This window comes from Erythrolamprus reginae, chromosome 8 (assembly GCF_031021105.1).
Source record: "Erythrolamprus reginae isolate rEryReg1 chromosome 8, rEryReg1.hap1, whole genome shotgun sequence".
NCBI classification, from domain to species: Eukaryota; Metazoa; Chordata; class Lepidosauria; order Squamata; family Dipsadidae; genus Erythrolamprus; species Erythrolamprus reginae.
In genome coordinates this window covers 22,271,976-22,299,684 of record NC_091957.1, presented here as the reverse complement: position 1 = coordinate 22,299,684, position 27,709 = coordinate 22,271,976, and the positions used below count along the sequence as shown (strand labels likewise).

The window sequence follows — 27,709 nt, the reverse complement described above, 5'->3', positions numbered from 1 at the left end:
AGCACAGGCTCACACGCGCACACTCATTCCCTCCCCCCCAAAACACACACACACACACCTCTGAGCTGCCCAAGTGCATGCGCATAATTCTACCCCATCCCCGCGCAGGCCTCACTGAACCTGAGACGGTGGAAAAAATGGCCAAATGGGCAAGCCAGAAATTGGAAAAATGAACTTCCGGTTTGCCTGTTGTGCTGGGTTTTTTTGCACTCTGGAGGCTTCGGGAAAGCTATCTGTAGCCCCGGAGTGTGAAAAACAGCACAACGGGCATATCGGAAGCCTGAGGGAGCAGGCGTGGTCCCTCTCAACCGATTCCCCCAGACAGGGAGTGTTTTTCCAGTTGCATGCGGTTGGGCGGAGAGAGTTTTGTGCACACGGAAGTTAACCCACCAAATAGCCACAGTTAACCACTATACCTAATTGAAGTCTTCAATGCAACACAGCATTAGGCTTTCTCGTAAAAAATACTCAAACTCAACCCAGACAAGATGGATTTTTAATTGTTTTTAGTATTGGATTATTATATATGCTGTCTTATTATTGCTGTTAGCCGCCCCGAGTCTCCGGAGAGGGGCGGCATACAAATCCAATCAATCAATCAATCAATCAATCAATCAATAAATAAATAAATAAATAAATAATTGATTTTACTTCTCTTTTATCAAACTGCTTCTCTATCATACAATACTATTATATAACTCTTATTAAATCCACCAATGCAACCACTATGCACTAACCACTAACTACAAACCACTCTATACTATAACAAACCACACCTATTCAAGGGTGTTCCGCCTATTATATAGTTTACAGCCTATCAGGTTGCAGCACAATTAGCAAACCCATGATTACATGCTGGTTATGGCTTACATCAGCCTCTCCCATGGCTACAAACCATTTACTTGCATTGTGATATTACCTTCAGAAATGAACTTATTTCTGGCACATGCTGCTTCGAGCTTGGAGGAAGAGGCGGCCAGGCGGGGCGGCTGCGTGGGTTCTGGTTGTTCTCGGTGGGCTCCGCGGTAGCCATGAACAGCGTGGCGAACCTGCTGCTGGATGAGGAGGAGCATCCTCTGCAGCTGGGCGAAAGCTTCGAACAGCACCCTGAAGCCTACTTCCACACCATTCGCTGTGAAGCCTCCATGGGCTTCTCTAGGAATCTCCTGAGAGGAAACAGGGCCGGAAAAGGAGAAGAGAAGCCTCTGTGGGCTTCTCTAGGAATCTCCTGGGAGGAAACAGGGCCGGAAAAGGAGGAGAGAAGCCTCCGTGGGGCCTCTCTAGGAATCTCCTGGGAAGAAACAGGGCAGGAAAAGGAGGAGAGAAGCCTCCGTGGGGCCTCTCTAGGAATCTCCTGGGAAGAAACAGGGCAGGAAAAGGAGGAGAGAAGCCTCCGTGGGGCCTCTCTAGGAATCTCCTGGGAGGAAACAGGGCCGGAAAAGGTGGGGAAAAGCCTACGTGGGGCCTCTCTAGGAATCTCCTGGGAGGAAACAGGGCCTTCACCCTCCCTGTGGTTTCCCCAATCGCACACATTATTTGCTTTTACATTGATTCCTATGGGAAAAATTTCTCCTTACAAACTGTTCTACTTAAGAACCTGGTCACGGAACAAATTAAGTTCGTAAGTAGAGGTACCACTGTAATTGAGAAGCACTGCCTTAGTCGCTTGTGCATTTGGACACAGAGAGAGAAAGAAAGTAGAGGTCCTTTTTCCTTTAGCCAAGATAGATCTCAGATTAATCAACATTGTGCAACGTTTGTCTGTTGGAGTCCCGCATCGCCTCTGACTTTCGAAGGCTGCAATTTCTCTCTTTTTATTTTTATTTTATTACTTCTATTGAACTGAGATCGTGGCCTTCAACCGTGGATTTCTTAGTCTCAGTTGAAAAAAATGGGGAAGCGTGCGGTAATAAGCCGCTGCTTGTTCTCTTTCCCCGAGCAATTGACTTTGTCCGCCAAGAAAAAGAAGACCAATCCCAGAATCCTTTGTAGTTTCTTAGCAACGGAGCGCAAGTTTGTTTTAGCTGGCTGGGCGCGCAGGGAAAGCACATCGTGTTCCTTCTGTGTACGGCAAACACCGAAGAACGTGCTACTTCAAAACATGAAACTTAAACCCACAGCCCAGATGGCAGGAGGCTGAAGAAAAAGAGATATATACCGTATTTTTCATATGATAAAATGCACCAGAAGACAGTAATGCCTCTACTTATGAACTTAATTCGTTCCGTGACCAGGTTCTTAAGTAGAAAACTTTGTAAGAAGAAGCAATTTTTCCCATAGGAATCAATGTAAAAGCAAATAATGTGTGCGATTGGGGAAACCACAGGGGGAGTGGAGGCTCTGTTTCCTCCCAGGAGATTCCTAGAGAGGCTCCACTGAGGCTTTCCCCCGCCTTTTCTGGCCCTGTTTCCTCCCAGGAGATTGCTAGAGAGGCCCCACGGAGGTTTCTCCCCGCCTTTGCCGGCCCTGTTTCCTCCCAGGAGATTCCTAGAGAGGCCCCACGGAGGCTTCTCCCCCACCTTTTCCGGCCCTATTTCCTCCCAGGAGATTCCTAGAGAGGCCCCACAGAGGCTTCTCCCCACCTTTTCCGGTTACAGTTTTAGAGGTTGAGGTTTGTAAGTGGAAAATGGTTCTTGAGAAGAGGCAAAAAAATCTTCAACAACCGGTTCTTATCTAGAAAAGTTCGTAAGTAGAGGCGCTCTTAGGTAGAGGTACCACTGTATAAGATTTCAAGGTGTTTATTACCTATAAAGCCCTATGTGGCTCATGGTCAAACTATTTACGGGACCATCTCTTGCCGCATACCTCCCAGAGACCAATAAGAGCTCGCAGAGTCTGCCTCCTTCAGGTCCCGTTGACTAAGCAATGCAGGTTGGCGGAGCCGCAAGGGAGGGCCTTCTCTGTGGCTGCCCCAGCGCTATGGAATCAACTCCTCCACCCCTGATGTCTGTACTGCCCCCACCCTTCTGGGCTTCCGTAAGGCCATGAAGACTAGGCTTTGCCGGCAAGCCTGTGGGCCATGAACTAACAACTATCGTGGCCAAATCGTATGAATGGTATGCATGCATGCTGTTGTGATTGGTTAATTTATGGGTTTTTTTTAAATTAGGGTTTTATTTATTTATTTATTCATTTATTTATTTTATTAAAGTTGAAAGGGACCCTGCAGGTCATCAAGTCCAACCCCCTGCTCAAGCAGGAAATCTTATACCTCCCCAGCCAGATGGCAGTCCAATCTCCTCTTGAAAATGTTTTCTAATTTTTTAGATTATAAATTTTACCTTTTTTTAAAATTGTTTTCGTATTCACATGGTTGTTGTAAACTGCTCCTGAGTGCTTCGGGATTGGGCGGCATGGAAGTCGAATTAAGAGCCAGGGTGGCGCAGCAGGTAGAATGCAGTACTGCAGGCCACTAAAGCTGATTGTAGATCTGTAGGTCAACGGTTCAAATCTCACCACCGGCTCAAAGTTGACTCAGCCTTCCATCCTTCCGAGGTGGGTCAAATGGGGATCCAGATTGTGTGTGTGGGGGGGGGGGCAATAGGCTGGCTCTGTTAAAAAAGGGCTATTGCTAACATGTTGTAAGCCGCCCTGAGTCTAAGGAGAAGGGAGGGATAAAAGAATCGAATGAATGAATGAATGAATAAATAAATTTCAAAGAGGAAAACAAGAATGACAGCCCCGCTTTTAAAAACTGGGAGCAGCTCTGGTGGGAAATCTGTCGGCACTCAACGCGGCAGGCAGAATTCAAATGTGGGGGCATTCTGGGAAAGATCAGGGCGAAGGCCTTGTTGGGGTTTTTTTTGGGTTTGGTGGGGGGGGGGTTGCCACTGTTAAACGGAGCAGCGCTGCAGTCAGTCAGCGAATCGTGAAATCGTTACGCCAACCGGGGCTCCCTCCCTCTTCCCGATTTTGGTTGCCAGAAGCCGGCTGGCAAGCTCTCAAAACGGTGGCCACGTGGCCTCTGGATTGCAGCGATCCTTTTAAGCCAAGTCCCCATATTCCGATCACAGGCCCACGGGGGGTGTTGCCACGGGACTGAGTGCGAGTAACTTGTGAGTCTTCGGAGAGAGGCGGCGTACAAATCTAATAATAATAATAATAACAACAACAACAACAACAACAACTGGTCCTAAGGGGGGGGGCTTTTTCCCCAGTGCCATCGAAACCCCAGGTGGCCACTAAATGAATTGTCGTAAGTCGGGGGGGCCCTTTGAAGAAATCCCCCAGTGCTGAAAACAGAGGAGCTCTGTTCTAAGCGCAGAGAGCTCGGTGGATGTCTCTTTTTAAGACGCTAATCGGAATTTATTTCTGCACAATCCCCGGTTTTCTTTTTTGTGCATGCTTTCTTTCTTTCTTTTTTTGGTGTATTGGCTAGAAAATGCCAGGATCCTTTTTCCCTCCTCTGTACAAGCGCCGAGAAATATACCGCTTTTGTTAAGGCAACGGATGTCTGCTTTTATGCAAGCAGCAGCCCTACAAATTATTATTAAGAGAGTCATTTTAGTAATAGGCTTCCCAGCACGAGTAATAAACAGGTAGTTTAAATGTTGCTCAGAAAAGAGATTAGGCTCCTTAACTGGCTTTGAAAGGATGAGAGCCCATTATAATTATGTCTCTCTTGAAATAAGAAGCTATTCTCTGGTTTAAGAACTTCTAATTTTTAATGGAGGAAAAGCTGGTTCCTCTCTCCCTCCCCCCCTTTCTGTCTCTCTCTCTTTCTCTGTCTCTCTCTTTCTCTCTCTCCCTCTTTCTGTTTTTCTTTCTCTGTCTCTCCCTTTCTTTCTCTCTCTCTCTCTCTCTCTCTTTCTCTGTCTCTCTGGCCTCTGTCTCCGTTTTTATTTATTTCTCTGTCTCCCCCTTTCTTTCTCTCCCTCTCCCTCTTTCTTTCTCTGTCTCTCTCTCCCTCTTTCTCTCTCTCTCTTTCTCGCCCCCTTCCTCTGTCTCTTTCTTTCTCTGTCTCTCTTTCCCCCTCTTTCTTTCTCTCTTCCTCTGTTTCTCTCTCCCCCCCCCTTCTCTCTTTCTCTCTCCTTTAACCAGTCCTTAAATCCTCGGATCCTTGCAAAGAGCAAATAGAGACTGCCATTCATATCCCATCCTTCTGATTCCAATTCTGTCGCCCTGGGTTTTTTTCTCCCTCCCTGAGAGAAAATCCTCCCCCCCCCCATCCTCGTGTCCTTGACTCCGAGCTTGCAATTTGCAATTTCCATTTATATTTCGTGCAGTGGATCCCAACCTTTTGATCTGAGCCTTGCCTGACAGCAAGCTATTTGTCTTTCTTTCTTTTTCCCGTCTTCTTCTTTTAAAAAAAAAAAAAAAACCATCCCCTGCTATGGCATTTAGAAACTATACTTCAAAGGAAGCGGGGGGGGGGGGGGGCTGATCTGAGCATACTTACGCTTCATTCACGGAGCTGCCTATTCAATAGCTCTGAAAAATGAGGTGGTTTTCCATCCGGCAGCCATAATAATAGAGCAGGTGAAGGAAGCTCTCAATCCATCCTGGCTTGCCCCCCCTCCCCCTCCCTCTGTTCCCGCTCGGTTATCTAAACCGTGTGGCTGTAGAGATTCCTTCGGGGAGCTATTATTTTATTGCAAGTTGGTTGAGATGTCACTTTTTCCGGGCAATGGCAATAGCATTTAGACTTATACACCGATTCATAGTGTTTTGACAGCCCTCTCTAAGCGGTTTACAGAGTCAGCAAATATTGTCCCCCAACAATCTGGGTCCTCATTTGACCCACCTTGGGAGGATGGAAGGCTGAGTCGACCCTGAGCCAGTCAGTCAGGATCGAACTGCTGGCAGTGGGCAGAGTCAGCCTGCAATACTGCATTCTAACCACTGGGGGGGAAAGGAAGGGGAAGGAGGGAGGGAGGAAGGAAGGAAGGAAGGAAGGAAGGAAAACTAACAATAGCCTTTATAGTTATGTATCGCTTCACAGTGCTTTTACAGCCCTCTCTAAGTGGTTTACAGAATCAGCAAATATTGTCCCCCAACAATCTGGGTCCTCATTTTTACCCACCTGGGAAGGATGAAAGGCTGAGTCTACCTTGAGCCGGTGGTGAGATTTGAACTCTTGAACTACAGCTTAGCCTTACTTCAGTAGCCTGCAGTGCTGCACTGTAACCACTGCACCACCCAGGCTCCTATAGGCTTCTCCGCATGTAGAATGGCACATCCAGAGGTGATATTCAGGTAGTTCGGTTTAGGTGAACCGTTAGTAGCGACCTAATGTTGCTACTAACGGTCGCGTGCTCACACTTGCAAGCCGGTGAGGAAAGTAATTGGGCACATCCCATCTCCCTATTTATCATTCCAAGGATGGGTAACAGAGCTTGGGACACTAATGATGCTTTGATTGAATGGAAGGTCTCAAACTACTGTCGGAAGAAATATCCATCTGGGTTCAGTTCCAAGCAGGGAGAAAGATCCTGGAGACACGACAGCTGATTGGAAAGATGTTTTAATGGTGAGCCACCGAGTAAGTGTGATTCTGGGGGTAGCCGACCACATGGAGTGTGGAGAGATGGTTATAAAGTATCTGGTATCATGAAAAGGATGATGGACCACAAGAGGAAGGTTCCAAGAAACTGGACTGTGGAGAAGATGCTGGTCCAAACGACTGAGGGCCAATGTCGCATCTGGATTTCTGTGCTGCCCTGTTAAATTTAGTTCCTTGGCTGCTGGGGATGCGTTAAATTTTTTCCTCATCCCTGTCTTGCCTCCCCGTTGAGGTGGATCACCGAGGTTTTGGATTCTGCTGGGCGATATTGGTCACGCCAGAGCTTATGCATTTAGAATAGCCAACCAGCCCTCCCAAACGCTTTTCCTCTCGGCTGGCTCGGAATAATTTCAGCCTCTCAAATCCCACATTTCGGTTATGAATCGGAATCGGGGAGGCGTGTAAAAGCGGCTGGAGAAAAGACACATCGACAGAACATTGTGTGTGTGTGGCTTTCTCTGTCTCTCTGGCGCGTCCATTTCAAGGTGCGTTTCGGAAAACGAGCTTCTTTTCTGGGCCCGCGAGACCAAGGCCGGTCTTGTCCGAGCGGGATTTTTTTTAGGAGCCAAGAAAGTTGCCGTGGTCCATTGGAGGAACTAAGATTGGGGTGGGGAGCTAAATAACCCTGAAGGACAAAGGTGGGTTTTTTTTCCAGTTACCTGTAATTTGGAACAGGTCCTGCCCAGGAGCTAAGATGCTCTGATTAAGCTAAAAAAATCAGCTGCAATTTGTCATCTCTGGTGGAGAGCTGTAGACGCCCTCGAAGGTTTTGCTCATTTGTCAGAAATGGTTTTTTTATGAATTACTTTTTTTGGAGCAGTTTCGTGTATGTGTGTGTATGTTTTAAAACGGCACAGTTGACAGTTGGTTATAAGAAAGACACCCCCCCCCCCTTTTAACTTATTTAAAAACTTTTTTTCTTACTGTTGGTTTTGCTCAAAGACAACCGGTTTGTATCCTTCCAATGCTTGCTGGGATTTGGATCTCATCCCGTGTTTTTTTCCAAAGCAAAGCTGTCACCAAGGTTACAGTCAACATCCATTTATTTATTTAATCGTTTTATTTAATAATTGAACTTGACTATGACTTGTCCATAACCTGTCTATCAACTGCTTTGAATGCAGAGGGTCCCAGTCCTGGAATATATAGCATTTCTGGCTGTGAACCAAGTAGCCAAACAGTTGTAAATCTGGTGGTTCCTCTCCTCCTCCTCTCCTTCTCTTTCTTCTTCTTCTCCTCTGCCTCCCTCCTCTTCCTCCTTCCTCTTCTCTTTTTCTCCCTCCTCTTTTCGCTGTCCTCCCCCTTCCCCCTACTCTTCTTTTCTTTTCTTCTCCTCTTCTCCTTCTTTTCTTCTCTTCTCCCTCTCTTCCTCTTCTTCTTTTTCTTCCTACTCTTCCCCCTCTTAGAAACATAGAAAATTGAAAACAGAAAAAGACCTCATGGTCCATCTAGTCTGCCCTTGTACTATTTCCTGTATTTTATCTTAGGATGGATCTATGTTTATCCCAGGCATGTTTAAATTCAGTGACTGTGGATTTACCAACCACGTCTGCTGGAAGTTTGTTCCAAGCATTTACTACTCTTTCAGTAAAATAATATTTTCTTTTCAGGTTGCTTCTGATCTTTTCCCCAACTAACCTCAGATTGGGCCCCCTTGTTCTTGTATTCACTTTCCTATTAAAAACACTTCCCTCCTGAACCTTATTTAACCCTTTACCCTATTTAAATGTTTCAATCATGTCCCCCCTTTCCCTTCTGTCCTCCAGACTATACAGATTTAGTTCATGAAGTCTTCCCTAATACGTTTTATGCTTAAGACCTTCCACCATTTTTGTAGCCTGTCCTTGGACCCATTCAATTTGATCCATATCTTTTTGTAGGTGAGGTCTCTAAATGTGGTCTCACCAGCGCTCTATACAGTGGGATCACAATCTCCCTCTTCCTGCTTGTTATACCACTAGCTATGCAGCCAAGCATTCTACTTGCTTTCCCTACCGCCTGACTGCACTGTTCACCCATTTTGAGACTGTCGGAAATCACGACCCCTAAATCCTTCTCTTCTGAAGTTTTTGCTAACACAGAACTGCCAATACAACACTCAGATTGAGGATTCTTTTTTCCTAAGTGCATTATTTTACATTTGGAAACATTAAACTGCAGTTTCCATTGCTTTGACCACTTATCTAGTAAAGCTAAATCATTTGCCATATTACAGGCGCCTCCAGGAATATCAACCCTATTGCACACTTTAGAGTCATTGGCAAATAGACAAATATTATCTTCTCTTTCTTCCTCTTTTCTTTTCCTCCTCTCTCCTCTTCCTCCTCTTCTCTTTTTCCTCCTCCTCTTCTCCAGTGTATTTGGTTCTGAGTCACCCAGAGTCCTTTGGGAGTTGGGCAGCGCATAAGTCCAAATAAATAAATAAATAAACTTGGATGTGACATAACACTGTTGGAAGAACGGATGGAGGCATTTCTTCCTTTCGGAACCCGCCTGCTCTTTGAAGGCGCCCTGAGTCTGCGGAGAAGGGCGGCATAGAAATTTAATTACCGTAATACCTAAATAAGGCACCCTGGATGAGGATCGCAGGACTTGAGAGTTGAAGGCCAGCAGAAGACCTCCTGTGCAGGAGAAAACCAGTAGCCAAAGACCAATTGTCAGAAATAAGTTTATTTCTGAAGGTAACATCACAATGCAAGTGAATAGTTTGTAACCTTGGAGAGGCTGATGTAAGGCTAGATTTTTAATTAGTTAATTGGATTAAAATATTGTGTATTGTATATTTTATATGTTGTGAGCTGCCCCGAGAAATCCAATTAATAATAATACTAATTTAAAAAGCCATAACTAGTATGTAATCATGGATTTGCTAATTATGCTGCAACCTGATTGGCTGTAACCTATATAAGGAGGAACACCCTTGCATGGGTGTGGTTTGTTACAGATTGGTTTGTTATAGTGGTTTGTTACAGTATTATTATTATTATTATTATTATTATTATTATTATTATTATTATTATTTAGATTTGTATGCCGCCCCTCTCCGAAGACTTGGAGCGGCAGTGGGCGGCTTGTTATAGTATAGAGTGGTTTGTAGTTTAGTGGTTAGTGCTTAATGGTTGCAGTGGTGGATATTATAAGAGTTATATGAAAGTATTGTATGATAGTTTATTTAGAGAAGCAGTTTGATAAAAGAGAAGTAAATATATATTTTTACAAGAAAGCCTGCTGCTGTATTTCATTGAAGACTTCAATTAGGTATACAGTACTGTAGTGGTTAACTGTGGCTACTTGGTGGGTTAACTTCCGTGTGCGCAAAACTCTCTCTGTCCAACACCAATGAGCAAAAATTATGCTTCCAAGGCAGAAGAAACCAGAGTGAATCTCTGTTGACTTGCAAAGCCTGGCGGTGGGGCAGCTGCAGCTCCTTCTGAATTCCAGCTTTCCTTCTGCGCATTCCTTATCCCTCCAATTTCTATTCTTAGCACTTTCCCCAGTGTCTCCCGACCTTCCTGTAGCTCTCCGTTTTGAAGCTTCCAGCTCCGAGGATCAAAATATCTCGGCGTACCAGGAACGTTAATCCGGTTTGCCGGCAACATGAAACCCGCAGGGCAGCGTGATCTAATATATGATAATATATTAAGAAAAAAAGGGGGGTGGGTGGGAGGAAAATCCGATTTTATTTTAGCATGGCTCGCACGGTCAAGCCATGCCAGGAGATTTTGGCAGCTCCTGGATGGCTGCAGTGTGCAGGGTTCGCTGGGTTCGACATTGGCTCACTCCAGATTTAAGTGTGCAGGTGTGTGTTTGTGTGTGCTTCTTTATAACCAGGATCTATTTGTTTTGGGTGGGTTTTTTTTTAAGACTTGTATCAAGCATGGATTATTAGACATGCAGGAACTGGGTATGTCTAGTTTGATGAGAAGAAGGACCAGGAGAGGCATGATAGCAGTTTTCTAGTATCTCAGGGGTTGCCACAAAGAAGAGGGAGTCAACCTATTCTCCAAAGTCCCTGAGGGCAGGACAAGAAGCAATGGGTGGAAACTAAACCAGGAGAGAAGCAACTAAGAACTAAGGAGAAATTTCCTTACAGTCGGAACAATTAATCAGTGGAACAGCTTGCCTCCAGAAGTTGTGAATGCCCCAACATTGGAAGTTTTTAAGCAGATGTTGGATAAGCATCTGTCTGAAGTCATGTACGGTTTCCTGCCTAAGCAGGGGGTTGGACTAGAAGACCTCCAGGGTCCCTTCTAAATCTGTTATTATTGTTATCTTTGCCTTTCGTAAGCTCCTTAAAACCCACCTCTGTTGTCAGGCATGGGGGAATTGAGATATTCCCTTCCCCATGGCTTATTAAAAAATTATGCATGGTATGTCTGTATGTATGATTGGTCTCTTAAATTGGAGTTTCTTTTTAAAATTAACTTAAATATCAGATTTGTTTATATTGTTTTATTACTGTTGTTGGCCTCCCCGAGTCTGCAGAGAGGGGCGGCATACAAATTTGATTAATAAATAAATAAATAAATAAAATAAATAAATATTATTATTCTCCTGCATTCAGCAATTTTAATGGAGCTTGGCTTTTGGCGTATTCTCAGACCACTGAGCTATGGGGGGAAATGTGTTTTTTTTTTGGCATGGGTAGGTTGGGAATTGATTGGAATGGGATTGGAAGAGCAAATGGACTTTTGCTATCTCCCATCTCCGTTCCTTGTCACTCAGGTAGCTTTTACGCTGCTATTTTTTTCGGCTTGTTTGTGCAGAGTAAACATTTATTCCTAGGCGATTCAAGAAGGGAACCCCCATGCAAAATTTGGACCAATGCTTTTTTTGGGGTGAGGGGGTGCAGGGGTGAAGGAATCAAGAAGCAAACTACAATGCCCTTCTTGTCTTAATCTCTTAATCTTATCTGTGTTAATCTTTCTTGGCTTTTGGGTTATCCTCAGATGCCACCTTGTACTGTATTAGTTCCTGTCCTGTGACAGCTCCCAAGGGTGGGGTGGGGGGCTCGAAGTGGCCATCTAAAGCCACAGCTCCTAGCCATATTCAGTTGGGCTTAATCCCAGGGAAGTACCGTAAAAGGTTGCAACCTGAATTTCAATATAATTTTAATTTTTAATATACACTACTCAAAAAAATAAAGGGAACATTTAAACAACACAAGTAAATCAAACTTCTGTGAAATCAAACTGTCCACTTAGGAAGCAGCACTGATTGACAATCAATTTCACCTGCTGTTGTGCACATTCAACTTTGTACAGAACGAAGTATTCAATGAGAATATTTCATTCATTCAGATCTAGGATGTGTTCTTTTGTTGTTGTTTTTGAGCAGTATATTAAATTTTTTAAATATATTGGGGTTTTAAAATTTAAATTAAGTTAGATTCTTTTATGTTTTTAGTATTGAAGCTTTTAGAGTGTTTTAATATTAGATTTCTTATACGTTTTGTATTTGTTTTCTGTGAGCCATCCTGAGTCTTAATTAGAAAGCTAATTAATAAATAATAATAACCAATACATCCGTAAAAAGAGGAAGGGCGAGAGCAGGCCACTCAGACCCACCGGCTATTTGCCAACGTCAGGAAAACACATCAGGCATCCTGCGGATGGTTTAGAGCTGTTTCCATTTAAAAAAATTGATATTTGGAGTAATCGAGATACCCTAGATGTTTGGGTTTAATTGCCCTGCAAAGCACTGATGATGTAGGACAGCGACCCTCCAACCTTTTGTAGAATAAAAGTAACCACCCATCCAGAAAGAAGCAAAGCGTGGCCCCACCTCTCTGCCTTTGCTTGTAGCCTTTGGGATCCAGAAAACCATGACTCAAAGCCTCATAGGAACAACCACCCTCCGTGGTTGTCTGGAGCTCAGACACTTTGCCACTTCTGGAGTCCAGCGGCTGCAGATGAGGACAGTTGCTTTGTAAGGGCTGCAAGACAGCAATGCCCGACCAGGGGAGGAGGGACTGCCAGGCATTGGGCTTTGGCTGATGTGGGAAAAGTGGGATGGGAGACCCCATGGAGATCCCACAGCTGGAAGCCAGCCTCTTCTGTACTACTGCAGCCTGGATGAATGGATGGGTGGGTGGGTGGGTAGGTAGGTAGGTAGGTAGGTAGGTAGGTAGATAGATAGATAGATAGATAGATAGATAGATAGATAGATAGATAGATAGGAGATGGATGGATAGGTAGGTAGGTAGATAGATAGAGGACAGACAGACAGATAGATAATTTGTATGCCACTCTGAGTCCTCGGAGAGGGGCGGCATAAAAATCTAATAAATTATTATTAATTATTATTATTATAAGGGATAGATAGATAGATAGATAGATAATACACAGAGAGAATAGATAGATAGATAGATAGATAGATAGATAGATAGATAGATAGATAGATAGATATAATTTCTCCTTTCTCTTAATTAACCTATATTTTTAGGGTATTTCCCCCTCCCCACGTGTCTCTGCCCCTTGCCCCCTATCGTCCCTCAATCCCCTATCGTCTGATCTGTCATTACTATTCCACCATTTGAGCATTTTGAAAGACAGGGAACAAGGATTCTCTCCTCCCCGCCTGCCCGTCAGTTCCAATGCCTCAGGCCAGGTTGGGGCGGTAGTGTTCCTCCCATGCCTGGTTTTTCCAGGGTATCCTGTTTAGCGTTAGTCTCCCCGCTTGGCCCCGAGAGCCAAAAGCAAAGGAAGACCCTGGTTTGCAGCCACTTCGGCTCGTCCGTCAGCCCTTCTCCAATTTCTCCCGGCGGCCGTTGCCTGGCAACCCGGGGCCGGAGCCATCCTCCTCGCGCACAAAGTTGGCGGGTGATGGATAGCCGGCAGGGCCGAAGCTGGCAGGAAACGCAGGGCTCGGGGAGGCGGCCTTGGCCGGGGCAGGCAGATGCGATGGTGGATAGGCGGAAAGTGCCGGTTAATCTGGGTCAGCTGTCAGTGAGGGAGATTAAAGGCTCTGCGTTTGGGGTGGGGATAAAAGAGGTTGTGGGGGGCCTTTGTGTGGGGTTGCACGAGGCCAAGGCGCATAGCTTGGAAAGATGCATGGCAGGGGGAATAACCTTGCATCTGGGGTAAATGAATTGTTCGCTTTTTTTCCGACTTGATGCGATGCTGCAGCGCTGGAATGTGCAGCCTTGGTGACTGTGGACTTCAACTCTCAGAATTCCCCAGTCAGTCTTTGCCACCTTCCTAGAGCCGGGGGGGGGGGGGGGGCTGCCCTAAGATCACCCAATTAGTTTTGTGCCTAAGGTTTGGATTAGAACTCCTAGCCGGCTGCCTTAGCCACTCTACCAACCAACTACAGAGTTATGAGCATTTTCTTTCTCTCTCTCTCTCTCTCTCTCTCTCTCTCTCTCTCTCTCTCCCTCTTCCTCCCCCTCTCTCCCTACCTATCGATATGTCTATATCCATCTATCTATATCCCTATCTATCTGTCTTGCCTGTCTATCTCTATCCATCTCCCTCCCTCCCTCTCTTATCTATCTATCTATCTATCTATCTATCTTTCTTTCTTTCTATCTATCTCTCTATCTCTCTATCCATCTCCCCCCCCTCTCTATCTATCTCCATATCATCCATCCAACCATCTATATATCTATCTACATGCACGCGCACAAACACACACACACACACACACACAAACAGACACACACAGCCTTCATGCTTTCTCCTAAATTGGGTGTTTTGGTTCACACATTCAGCTAATGCAACTCGTGCTTTACACATTCAATCATTCCATGATGGTTTTTTACATCCGTTTCGTTCTGGGCGATGTAATGGACCCCCCCACCCCCACCCCAGCATTAGCTATAAAATGCATGCTCAGGTCTTCAAAACACACTTCCTACTCCCTGAATCGCCCATCAAGGGCTGCCACCCAAAAGAAAAGCCTTCTCCAGCTTCCCAGAGGCTAGAGAAGCTGTATTCATACAACCTTCCCAGCCCAAAATGAACCACAGTGGTACCTCTACCTACAAACGCCTTTACTTACAATTTTTTCTAGATAAGAACCGTGTGTTCAAGGTTTTTTTGCCTCTTCTCAAGAACCAGTTTCCACTCACAAACCTGAGCCTCCGAAACTGTAACCGGAAAAGGCAGGGAGAAGCCTCCGTGGGGCCTCCCTAGGAATCTCCTGGGAGGAAACAGGGCTGGAAAACTCAGGGAGAAGCCTCCGTGGGGCCTCCTTAGGAATCTCCTGGGAGGAAACAGGGCTGGAAAACTCAGGGAGAAGCCTCCGTGGGGCCTCCTTAGGAATCTCCTGGGAGGAAACAGGGCTGGAAAACTCAGGGAGAAGCCTCCGTGGGGCCTCTCTAGGAATCTCCTGGGAGGAAACAGGGCTGGAAAACTCAGGGAGAAGCCTCCGTGGGGCCTCTCTAAGAATCTCCTGGGAGGAAACGGCTGGAAAACACAGGGAGAAGCCTCTGTGGGGCCTCTCTAGGAATCTCCTGGGAGAAAACCGACCCTCTGGAATCAACTCCCCCCGGAGATTAGGATTGCCCTCACCCTCCGTGCCTTTCGCAAACTCCTTAAAGTCCACCTCTGTCGTCAGGCTCGGGGAAATTGATTCCCCTGGACCATTTCCGTTTTATGCATGGTCTGTATGAGATGTATGATTGCTTTTTATATTAAAGGTTTTTTAATTGTTTTAATCATTGGATTTGTACTGTTTTGTTGTTGTGAGCCACTCTGAGTCTCCAGAGAGGGGCGGCATACAAATCTAATTAATAATAATAATAATCATCATCATCATCATCATCATCTCCTGGGAGGAAACAGGGCCTCCACCCTCCCTGTGGTTTTCCCAATCGCACACATTATTTGCTTTTACATTGATTCCTATGGGAAAAATTGCTTCTTCTTACAAACTTTTCTACTTAAGAACCTTGTCACGGAACGAATTAAGTTCATAAGTAGAGGTACCATTGTATTTACCATTTGGCACTACAGATAAACTTCTTCAAGAGAGGGCACCGGCTGGCTTCAGCTGCTAGTTGTGTCAAGGCTAAAGCCTCTGGGAGGGAACAAAATGGCACCATCTGAAAACACACACACACACACACCAATTTTCATTGCAATCCCTGGTGGCTACTGCCGCCTCTTTCCTCCATAGTAGTTGCAGAGGCTTCCTCGTCCTCGCCATCTCCATAAACGTGCCATCCCGCCCTCCGAGGGGTGTGTTAAGAGAGAACATAATGACTTTGTGTATCTTGTCACACTATTTGTTTCAGGAGATAAAATACAGGGGGCCTTCGAGAGCCGCCAGCAGCGCATATGCAAAAAATGGCATGCTTGCCTCCTAATCCCAGGCTCGGTTATTTATAACTGTCCACCCCCCTCCCTTCCCCTGCCCAAACCTTCTGTTTACACATTGTGGCAGGGGCACCAGAGACCCTCATAAATTATGTCGCAGTGGGAACGGCAAGAGAGCATCTACAAGAGGGAGGAGAGAGAGAGACCCCCTTGGTGGCGGTGTTCGCACCCATTCCATAGCCATGGCAACTGGGGTTTTGCTGAGCGCTGACCCCTCCACCAATATTTTATAAAGGGGTGCGATGCCCAGCTGTGCCACGTTCCAAAAGAGCCTCCCCTCCCCGCTTTGCCTGTCCACTGCCTCCCTCCCCTTCCACACTCCTTCGAAATAGACCCCCCATAAATCTACTTCGGTCCCAGCTTCATCACGTAGCCGCTTAGAATAAAAAAAGACAGAGGAGGTTATAAATAAGATGTTAAAAGGTTTCTAGAGGAAGTGACAGAAGGGCAGATTTGCAAGAGAAGTGAGGGGGGGCGCAGGGGTTGTGTGTTATGTGTGTACGTCTCTCTCTTTCTCTCTCTCTCTTTCTGTGTGTGTGTTTGTATATGTGTGCGCGCACATCTCCTCCTTTTGCAAAATAATTAAGGGTTTCTTTTGAGGGTACCGGCTGGAAGAAGTTAATACTAGAGCATTTCATTTTCTTGTGGTTTAATTCGGTTTTCTTTCTTTCTTTTTTTCCTTCCTTCCTTCCTTCCTTCCTTCCTTCCTTCCTTCTGGTTGACTCAATTTTCCTTCCTTCCTTCCTTCCTTCCTTCCTTCCTTCCTTCCTTCCTTCCTTTTTTATATTTTGCTTCCTTGCAAGGGGTGAATGTATTTCTGTTTCAATTTCCCAGGCCTCCAGTTTGGGAAAAGACCCCTCCACAATCCCTTAAAATTAAAATCCTCCTCAGATGTGTTGTGTTGTTCTTAGCTTTTCTCCTCTGCTCCTTTGGGTATAAAGATGAAAGTTATTCCCCGAAGGTTTACAAACCCGTTTAATTACAGGATGTGGAATTTGGGGAGTGGGAAACAGCAGGGAGCCCAGAAGAGGGATGCCTATTTAAAAAGTTATTTTTAAAGTTGGGTCAGTGTCCCCCCCCCTCCTTCTTCCCATAGCAGAAGGAATCAGTCAACCCCTTCACCATCCAGGATCACAAGTTAGTATTTTAAATATCCAAACCATGTTGGGCCGTGAAAATTCATCTAGAGCAGGCTGGGGGATTCTGGGAGTTGAAGTCCACCAGGCTTCAAGTTGCCAAGGTTGGAGAGCCCTGATCTGGAAAAGGGGAACCCACCCCACATCTATTGGGGGGGGGGGGAGGTTTAAGAGGTATTGAAGTATTGAGGTATTAAGAGATATTGAATCCGCTGGTACCAAATCAATAGATTGGAGAACCCAACTAGTTGGGAAGAGGATAGTCCTTCAGGAATTGGGCAGCATATAAGCACATTTAATAAATAATAAATAAATAATAATAGAATCATAGAAGATTGATGGCAGAAAAAGACCTCAGGGTCCATCTAGTCTGCCCCTTATACTATCTCCTGTATTTTATCTTAGGATGGATCTATGTTTATCCCAGGCATGTTTAAATTTAGTTCCTGTGGATTTACCAACCCCGTCTGCTGGAAGTTTGTTCCAAGCGTCTACTTCTCTTTCAGTCAAATAATATTTTCCCACGTTGCTTCTGATCTTTCCCCCAACTCACCTCAGATTGTGGCCCCTTGTTCTTGTGTTCACTTTCCTGTTGAAAACACTCCCCTCCTGCACCTCATTTAACCCTGTAACATATTTAAATGTTTCGATCATGTCCCCCCTTTTCCTTCTGTCCTCCAGACTCTACAGATTGAGTTCATTAAGTCTTTCCTGACTTACGTTTTATGCTTAAGACCTTCCACCATTCTTGTAGCCCATCTTTGGACCCGTTCAATTTTACCAATATCTTTTTGTAGGTGAGATCTTCAGAACTGAACAGTCTTCCAAATGTGATCTCACTAACGCTTTATACAGTGGGATCACAATCTAAAGTCAATAATAAATAAATATCCTAAAGATATTTCAAAAGAAGATTGAAAAAGGATCGCCTGCAATCCAGATCAAGACACTTTGCGTTGCAACCTTGTCTCGTAGACCCACCCCAGATAATCAGTCACAAAACGAACTATGGTTAAGCTATGATTAAACAGAACGATTAACATTTCCCCCTGCCCGGCTGCGCTACCCCCCTCCCTCCATCTCCCCCAGAATATGCTTCGGTGTTTGGGATAATCTACCAAGTCTTCAATAATAACAATGACTCTTTGTATGTCTTTTTTTTTTAATCGTTCTATTGACTGCAGCCACTTAGTGAAATTGATGGTTTTTAAATGAGTTCCCACTGCAGTAAAGATTGCGGGGTTATTTGACTTAACACTGTTGGTTGGGGGTTTTTTTAAAAGGGGGGGGGCATTTTTATCTCATCCATGCAGGTTTTTTTGTTTTTAATGCAGGCCTCTGAAATTAAAAAAAACAGAAAACAGTTCAGAAATTAAAAATAAAACTACAGTGCTACCTCTGCCTAAGAACGCTGCTACTTACGAACTTTTCTAGATAAGAACCGGGTGTTCAAGATTTTTTTGCCTCTTCTCAAGAGCCATTTTCCACTTACAAATACGAGCCTCCAAAACTGTAACTGGAAAAGGCAGGGAGAAGTCTCTGGGGGTCGTTTCTAGGAATCTCCTGGGAGGAAACAGGGCTGGAAAAGGCAGGGAGAAGCCTCCGTGGGGCCTCTCTAGGAATCTCCTGGGAGGAAACAGGGCTGGGAAAGGCAGGGAGAAGCCTCTGTTGGGCTTCTCTCGGAATCTCCTGGGAGGAAACAGAGCCGGGAAAGGTGGGGAGAAGCCTCCGTGGGTCCTCTCTAGCAATCTCCTGGGAGGAAACAGGGCTGGAAAAAGCGAGGAGAAGTCTCTGTGGGGCCTTCTAGGAATCTCCTGGGAGGAAACGGCCTCCAGCCTCCCCAGTTGCACACATTATTTGCTTTTACATCCATTCCTATGGGAAAAATTGCTTCTTACAAATTTTTCTACTTAAGAACCCAGTCACGGAATGAATTAAGTTCATAAATAGAGGTACCACTGTACTTGGTTGATACTTGGGATGCTGGCAGCAACCCATATCAACCATCAGCGCTAGTCAATGATATTTGTGGTACCTTTTTAAATGTTCAGTTGACTTCAGTTTCATGCTTAATGAATAGAAGAGATAATATTAGCAATGACAGTAACAGTGATAATAAAAAGAGAGCCAGTTTGGCCTAGTTATTAAGGCACCAGGCTAGGAAGTAGGAGGCGAGTTCCAGTCCCTCCTTAGCCACCAAAGCCAGCTGGGGTGAATTTGAGCCAGTCCTTCTTTCCCGGCCCAGCCAACCTCGCAAGGTTGTTGTGAGGAAAATGAGAAGGAGGAAAGTATGTGGGATATGTTCACTGCCTTGAATTAGTTGTTGTTGTTGCTGCTGTTGTAGTGGTGGTGGTAGTAGTAGTAATACTTATCTTGGTCGGTGTGCAGCAGCTGCCAAAAAAGCCAACATAGTTCTAAGCTGCATCAACAGAGGGATAGCATCCAGATTGCGTGAAGTGTTAATACCACTTTATAAGGCCTTGGTAAGTCGACACTTGGAATCCTGCATCCAGGTTTGGTCGCCACGATTCAAAAAGGATGTTGAGACTCTAGACAGAGTGCAGAGAAGAGCGACAAAGATGACTAGGGGACCAGGAGCTAAAACATATGAAGAACAGTTGCAGGAACTAGACATGGCTAGTTTAATGAAAAGAAGGTCCAGGGAGACATGATAGCAGTCTTCCAATATCTCAAGGGTTGCCACAAAGAAGAGGGAGTCAAGCTATTCTCCAAAGCATCTGTGGGTAGAAGCAATAGCAATAGCAATGGGTGGAAACTAATCAACGAGAGAAGCAACTTAGAACTAAGGAGAAATTTAATAACAACAACAACAATATTTTAAGAAGGTACTTGCTTGATACCTAGGATGCTGGCAGCAACTATTATTATTATTATTACCGGTATTATTATTATTATTATTATTATTATTATTATTATTATTATTATTATTACTAATACTGTACTACTATTACTATTATTACTATTGTTATTACTATTACTATTACTATTATTATTATTTGAATGGACTCAGGGTGGTGTACAAAGATAAAACAGATACAATTTTAAAAAAAAACCTGGAATATTAAAAACATTTGTCCATCACACATCCATTCTACTAACACACTACTGGCGGAAGCAAGATGTTGTTGCTCAACGGCCCCAGGCCTGCTGACAGAGCCGGGTTTTTAGAGCCTTTCAAAAGGCCAGGAGGGTGGGCGCAATATGAAGCTCCGAGGGGAATTTATTCCAGAGAACCGGGGCCGCCACAGAGAAGGCTCTTCCTCGTGGTCCAGCCAGCCAGGACTGCTTGGCTGACAGGACCTGGAGGAGGCCAACTCTGTGGGATTTAACCGGCCACTGGGATGTAGGAGGTCGAAGAAAGTCCTTAAGTAATCTGGTCTTAAGCCATTTATTTATTTATTTATTAAATTTGTATGCCGCCCCTCTCCGTAGACTCGTAGGGCTTTATCGGTCATAACCAACAGGTTTTGTACTGAACCCACAAGGATCAGTGTGATAACAGGTTAGGCAAGTAGCTCAATTTTCTTGAATTGTTATAAAAGTTCACTTCTAGATAATGATTAAAATGATTAAAACATTTATGGGTCAAAACATGCTATTTAATTATTTCCTATTTTAAAAGTAATTAAGGACCATACTAAGGTACTAGATAAGGAAGGACAATTTTTAAAATTATTAAATATTCAATAAATAGTGCATAAACCTAATACCCTCACTGTGGGTGCCCCCCACCCTCGTGGGTGCAGCAGCCCATTACTGGGTGTATCTGGGTAAACCCATGACCTCTGCATTCTGGATCAACCACCAGTGCCACTCAGTGGTATATGTGACACTTTTTAAAATGTTCAGTTGACTGAGTTTCAGGCTTAGTGAATAAAAGGATGATGATGATGTTGAAGAAGAAGTGTAGGGTTTCCTGCCTAAGCAGGGAATTGGATTAGAATAAGGGTAGGCATAGAAGTTGGCTCTTCTATGATTTGTGGACTTCAACTCCCAGAATTCCTAAGCCAATCATGCTAGCTCAGGAATTCTGGGAATTGAAGTCCACATGTCATAGAAGAGCCAACTTTGCCTACCCCTGGACTAGAAGACTCCAAGGTCCCTTCCAACTCTGTTGTTGTTACTATTATTATTACTATATTATTGTTGTTATTACTATTACTATTGTTGTTGTTATTGTTATTATTATTATTTTATATACAAAAAGAGTAATATACTGTACAGTACAGCAAAGGAGATTGATATGCTGGATTTTGTATCAGAAGTCAAACATTTCCTAAGTGTCTAGGACTGTGTGATGTATTTTTGTATGATGCGCACAGATATTATTATTATTATTATTATTATTATTATTATTATTATTATTATTATTATTATTATTTACAAGGCAGGGTGCATAATGAAGTCAATTAACAACCACATCCTCCCTTTCCCCTCTTTGCATTGCAACCTTAGCTATGCCTCTCCCCATATCAAAAGCCGGATCCTCCTCGGCCTCATTTGCAACCCCCAGGCTCCAAACCTGACCCTCCGAGGTCCAGCTTGTCCAGCGCGGAGTCCGCCCCCCCCCCCGATCCAGGCCGCCTTTTGCAACGCGCTCCCGGATCACATGTTAAAAGCCGCCGCCGCTCCTCCCTCCCTCCCCCCTCCCCTTTGTAGTGTCAGAGGCTCCCCGGTGGCGATCGGGATCCTTTGCCCCTCCGGGACCCCCACCCCTCCCCTCCCGCTCAGGGCCCACCTGCGCCTCTCCGGACCGGGCTTCCTCCCCCCCCGGTCCCCCTTTGCAGGTTGGGAATCTCTGCCTCCCTTCCTTCCTTTCCTCCCGCCCCACTTTTTTGCACAACGCTCCGTTTTGGGGTCCTGGGGGTTTTTTGGTGGGGGGGAGAGGTCTCGGGGGGGGGGCAACTGTTGCAACTCCCAGACGGGGTGCGGAAGGGGTCTCGGGTGGGAGGGGGAGCCCGTCTTTGCAGGATCGGTCGCCTGCTTCCTACCCCCCCCCCCTCTCCTTTCTGGGTTTTTTTTTTTTTTTTTTTGCAATCTGGATTGTTGGAAAAAGGAGAGAACGGTTTTTCCTTTCTCATTCTCTCCCCCTCTTTCCCTCTTTCTGTCTTTTCCTTTTTCTCTTTCCTTCCTTTCTCTCCCTTTTTCTCTTTCCTCCCTTTCTCTCTCCCTTTTTCTCTTTCCTCTCTTTCTCTCCCTTTTCTCTTTCTTTCTTTCTTTCTCTTCCTTTTTCTCTTTCTCTTTCTTTCTCCCCTTTTCTTTCTTTTTCTCTTTCTCCCCTTTCTCTTTCCTCTCTCTCTCTTTCTTTCTCTCTTTTTCTCTTTCTCTCTCCTTTCTCTCCTCTCTTTCTCTCCCTTTTCTTTTTCTCTCCCTTTTTCTCTCTTTCTATCTTTCTCTCCCTTTTTCTCTTTCTCTCCCTCTTTCTTTCTCTCTCTTTCTTTCTCTCCCTCCCTCCCTCTCTGTCTGTCTCTCTCGCCTCCCCCCACCTGCCCCCTCCCCCGCTTTTCCACTGAGGTGTTTGGGATGGGAGGGAGCACTTTGGCTAGAACTGGATATATTTGCATGCATCAAAAAATCGTGGGACGCACTTTGGCAGCCTCTCCTTGGAATCCATCCTGAAAGGAAGCAAAAAATGATATTTTTCGTTTCCTCGTTTGTGTTTTTTGTATTTTTAAAGAGGAAAAACAAACAAAAATGATATTTTTTTCCTTGTTTCTGTGTTGGTTGGTTTGTTCTTTCCCGTGGGGGCACTTGGCTCGAAAAGCTAGATTTTTAAATCTTGCTTTGTAAATCACATTTTGTTTATTTTAAAAGAAGAGTTTTCCCATCTTTCCTTGCTCAGCTGGCAAAACACCCCCCCTTCTTTTTCCAAGATTGTTCCCAAATGGGAAAACTTCCTCCCCTTCCTCTCCCCTAATCCTTCCCTTCCTCCTTTAACCTTTCCTTTAACCTGGAACTAGATGGTGCTTTTGAGTCTCTCCCCCCCCCCTCTGTTGTTTTTCCTGGAATAGGCAACTTGGCTTCCTAACAGCCATGGGAAGGATGGATCTTCTCCTTCTGAGGTTTTTCTTAACAAGCCTTTTAAAAAATAATTCCAGGGGCCAAATGTGGAAATGCGTTCACGGATGAGCGGGAAAGGTGTATTATATTAACATATTTGCCTGCAGCTTCTTAAACCTTCCGATTCCTTTTCGAAAAAGATTCCTCTTGAAAATATCGAGGCCGGCTAAGTTCCTATTTTTATTTTTATTTTTTAAATCACAGAAGCGGTTCATCAAAGGCCTCCGGCAGTACGGCAAGAACTTTTTCCGGATCCGGAAAGAATTGCTCCCCAATAAGGAGACGGTGAGTACGGCTGGACTTTTATGTAACTTGCTTTCATCCACATACGCACACATCTCTTGCTAAAATGTCTTTCTGCATTCCTCCATTTGCTGTGACGGAGGAGCCGTTTATTTCTTTTAACCCTCGGTGGACTAAATGTTTTTTTGGGAATCGTGTGTCTGTTTGGTTTTTTGAGATCTTGCTGCTTGTCGGGGGTCTCCTTCCTTAACTTCTGGGATCGATCCGAGATTGTTTTCCCTGTGTTCGGAAGTGGAAATGGAGGCATAATTTTGTTCTTGGGGGGTTTTTTGTTGCAAACCCCGGAAAGAGAACAGAGGATATGTGATTTTAAAAGATGGCAGTATTAAAAAGGGCAACTAGTTGCAAATGGTAAAAGAAAAAAAAAATACCACAACTAAAACTATTTTAGTTGCATCTCCTGGAAGGGGAAGTCTGTTTTGAGTAGATTTCCTCTCTTCTAAATCAGATCCGGGGGTTCTTTTATTCTTGATTCCAGCACTGGCAAGGTTTGGTTTTGTCAGCTGATTCCAGGATCGGTTCTCCTTTGACCTGTGCAAAACCTCTTCCCTCCCCCCCAATCACCTGGGTGTAATTTTGGAGGTGGGGGGCAACTTGTGATGCTGAAAAAAAGAGACAGAGGAACCCTGGAAAATTCTTGGGTGGGTTGGAATTGACTTAAGTCCACTAGTGTGTTTATTTATTAGCCTCTGGATTCTTTGTGCTGATCCAACCAGCCTACGCGGTGGGGAAAAACAGCTTTAAATGTGGGGTTTCCACCTCTTGGTGTTTTGTGGCGGCTCAGGCTCAGTTTATCTCCCAAGCTTTTGGACTCATTCTTCCACATGGGAATTCTGCGCAAGCCAACTGTGTTTTGGGCCTGAATGGAGGCAGGAAGTTTGTTTATATTTATTTATTTGATCAGCTTTCTAAATGCCGCCTTTCTCCTGTGACTCAAGGCAGGTCACAACCAAGGATACAGTACATAAAGAAACCTAATGTTTTTAAATATACTAAAAATCTACTAAAACATAAAAAATATTTTTAAAATATTTTTATTGATTTTTATAACAATGGAACATGCACACATCATATAACAATGTGCTCAGTGTTCAAAGTGACTGCCACCAGATAACATTCATACCCCTCCACCAAAATGGGGGCATATTTTCTATATACCATTTTAACTCAAGAGCAATACATCTATTTACATATTATATAGTAATTCTAATTTATTCTTTATAACTTGATCTCGAATTCAAAAATCTAATTTAAATTAATTCTAAAAACCCCGACACTTTAACAAAAACAGACATCCACATTCATCCTAATTATTCTTCCTTTATTGGGGGGCTATTAAAAGTTCTTTAGTGCTCCCCCAGGCTTGTCGACAGAGATACGTTTTCAGAGGTTTGCGAAAGACTGGGGGGGGGTGGGCAATGCGAATTTCGGGGGCGGGGAGTTGATTCCAGAGGGTCAGGGCCACCACAGAGATGGCTCTTCCCCTAGGCCCTGCCAGGCAGCACTGTCCCTAACCCTAACTGGGACCTGGAGGTGTGGGTTGTTGTGTTTTTTTCCCCCTTCCTTGGTACAAAGGGCATTGTGACCCAAGGAGCTGTCGAGGGAGCAGAATTAATTGGCGGCTTTGACACAGGGATCTCCCCCTCCCCTCCAATCCCTTTTGGGATGAAACACTTCCTACAAAGTTGTTCCTTTCTTTCTTTCTTTTTTCTTTCTTCTGTTGGTGGGTGTTGCGTGTCACCGCTGGCCTGACCCACAAATGGTGATCAAGGCAAGAGGACAAAAGCACTTTGCATTTTAATGACCTTTTCTCTCCAAAGGGAAGAAAAACCGGCTTTGGAGAAGTGAACCCACCCCGGGCACGCTTACTAAAACAAACGCCCACCCTGGAAACTGCTATTTGGGGGTGGGGTTGTCTTCTCCCCTGTAACCTTTCCAAGTATATCGTGAGCAGATCTTGGGTGCATGTGCCTCTGAAACGAACAGGAATATTTTCAAATTATTATGATAGGGTTTCTTTTTCAATATGGGCTGGGAAACAGCTGTTGTTCACCAGATCCTGTATTCTCCTCACCAAAAACTGGAGGGAGGCTTCATTATGCAGGCCGATGCAGATATGTTGAGATCTATAGAGATAGAGATATATAGGGAGGGAGGGAGATGATAAATAATTAGATAGATTGTGTGTGGATGTGGGTGGATGGACAGACGGACGGACGGACAGACAGATAGATTGTGTACGGATGGATGGATGGATGGATGGATGGATAGATAGATAATGTGTGTGTATATATAGGGATGGATGGGTGGGTAGGTAGATAGATTGTGTGTGTGTGTGTGTGTGTGTGTATGGATGGATAGATGGATATATTATGTGTGTGTGTGTGTTTATATATAGATGGATGGATGGATGGATAGATAGGGTTAGGGTTAGATAGATGATACATACCAGTAGATGATAAATATCGGAGACATAGATAGATACCAATAGTTGATATCATAGATAGATAGAGAAATGGAGAGATAGATAGATGGATATAGAGATGGATGGATGGATATATCTCTCTCTGGCAGTAGCCAGGTGCACTCTGGGGAAAGATGCTGTCCTTCCCACGCTGAGAATTCTGGGATTTTGAGCTTGTCCAGATTATAAACCACCATTCCTCCTCCTTTTAAAAGCAAACTAGGATGAGCTTGATAAAATACACCCCCCCACACACACACACTGCTTTCCTATTTACTTTCCTATTTTGTATCTTATTTTATCTTACACCTCGATAAAATGCTAATAGGCAAGCATCATATATTCTGTTTACAGTAGTCTGCCCCATTTTTTTGTTGCTAATTGCTGGAGGCCCACACTTTTTAAGGGTGAGATGCTACAGATTTGATAGGCAATGTACAGCAGTGGTGAGTAACCCCTGACTTCCCCTGGATAATGTAATCTCTTGCTTCCTGCTTTCTCAAAGTCCGGTTGAGACCAAGAGGCAAAAGTGATCATGATTACATTTCCAAGGTTTAAAAAGCACAATCTGAGGACTTTATTCCTAGAAGATAATTTAGGTGAAGTCCATCGCTGGAGATTTTAAGGGATATAGACAGGACCAACCGTTTGGCCAGGATAGATTGAGTCTTCTGGCTTGAGCAGAGGGTTGGAGTAGAAGACCTTTGAGGTCCTTTCCAGCTCTACTGATTTCTGGATTCTACATTAACCTTGGGGTGAGAAACTGCTTCTCTGCTCACTCCTCCCCCCCCCTTCTTCAAGTGCTTCAAGTGAGGTTTTGCATGACACCGTTCAAACTTACAAAAGAGCCTCTTTGCCCCCATTGTGGCCGAAGGCCCTCTGGTTATTGCCCTTTTCAACCACTGGGCTCTAGTCCAGGTTTGAACTGGGCTCAAGAGGTGGAGGAGTGGGGAAATGGGTGGAAGATTGCTCTTTCTAATGAAGATGATCGAAGGTGATGACACAGAACTCTCTTGTTTTCTCACCACCAATCATCTTCAATTTTATTTCACATTTTTTTCCCTATCATATATGTTGTTTTTGTGACGGTTTCTTTTCAAATAAGGCTGCAAAAATCAGTCAAGTGGACACCTGGTCCACTTGACAAAGAATGACCCATTTGCCCTTTTCACCCCTTCCCCAACTCGCAATATCTTCTCCCCCCCCCTCCCCATTTCCAGGGGAAACTAAGGACACACAGCTTGTGGGGAATCTCTCTCTCTCTCTCTCTCTCTCTCTGTGGTGTAAGAGAGCTGTTAGGGATCATTAAGAGAACTGAAAGACATGCCCTCAATTTTGACAGTTCCTTTGGACACATAGAGTTGCTGGGATCCAGTAATGGACTGCTTGGGGGGTGGGGGGTGGAATGCAGTGGTGGTAGTAAGTTTATGCACTATTTATTGAATACTTAATAGTTTTTTTATTGTCCTTCCTTCTCTAGTACCTTAGTATGATCCTTAATTACTTTTAGAATAGGAAATAATTAAATACAGTGGTACCTCGAGATACGAGTTTAATTCGTTCCGGACCTGGGCTCTTAAGTCGAGCAGCTCTTATCTCGAATGACTTTTCCCCATAGGAATTAATGTAAATAATTTTAATTGGTTCCAGCCCTCAAAAAACTCACAAAGTTAGTCTAAATTATGCAGAAAGACATGTTTTTAATGAAGAAATGTACATGTACAATATAATGAATAATGAAGTTTCTTTCACTTAACTTGTAAACTTTCTTAAACTTTTAAATTTACATATGTTCAACTTCTCTGCCATCCCATCCTGTAGGACAGAGGTCCCCAACCTTTTTTGCACCAGGGACCAGCTTTAAGCGATCAAGAGAGGAATGGGTGAATGAATGGACGGAGGG

General features: G+C 44.4%; 1 protein-coding gene across 1 annotated transcript in view; it reads left to right on the top strand.

Moving 5' to 3' along the window:
• RERE (arginine-glutamic acid dipeptide repeats) overlaps nucleotides 1-27,709 on the top strand; it is a 252,717-nt gene that overhangs the window by 182,406 nt on the left and 42,602 nt on the right. Inside the window, 1 exon segment of the mRNA XM_070759248.1 lies at nucleotides 23,244-23,324. Within this exon segment, the coding sequence (XP_070615349.1) occupies nucleotides 23,244-23,324 (81 nt within the window).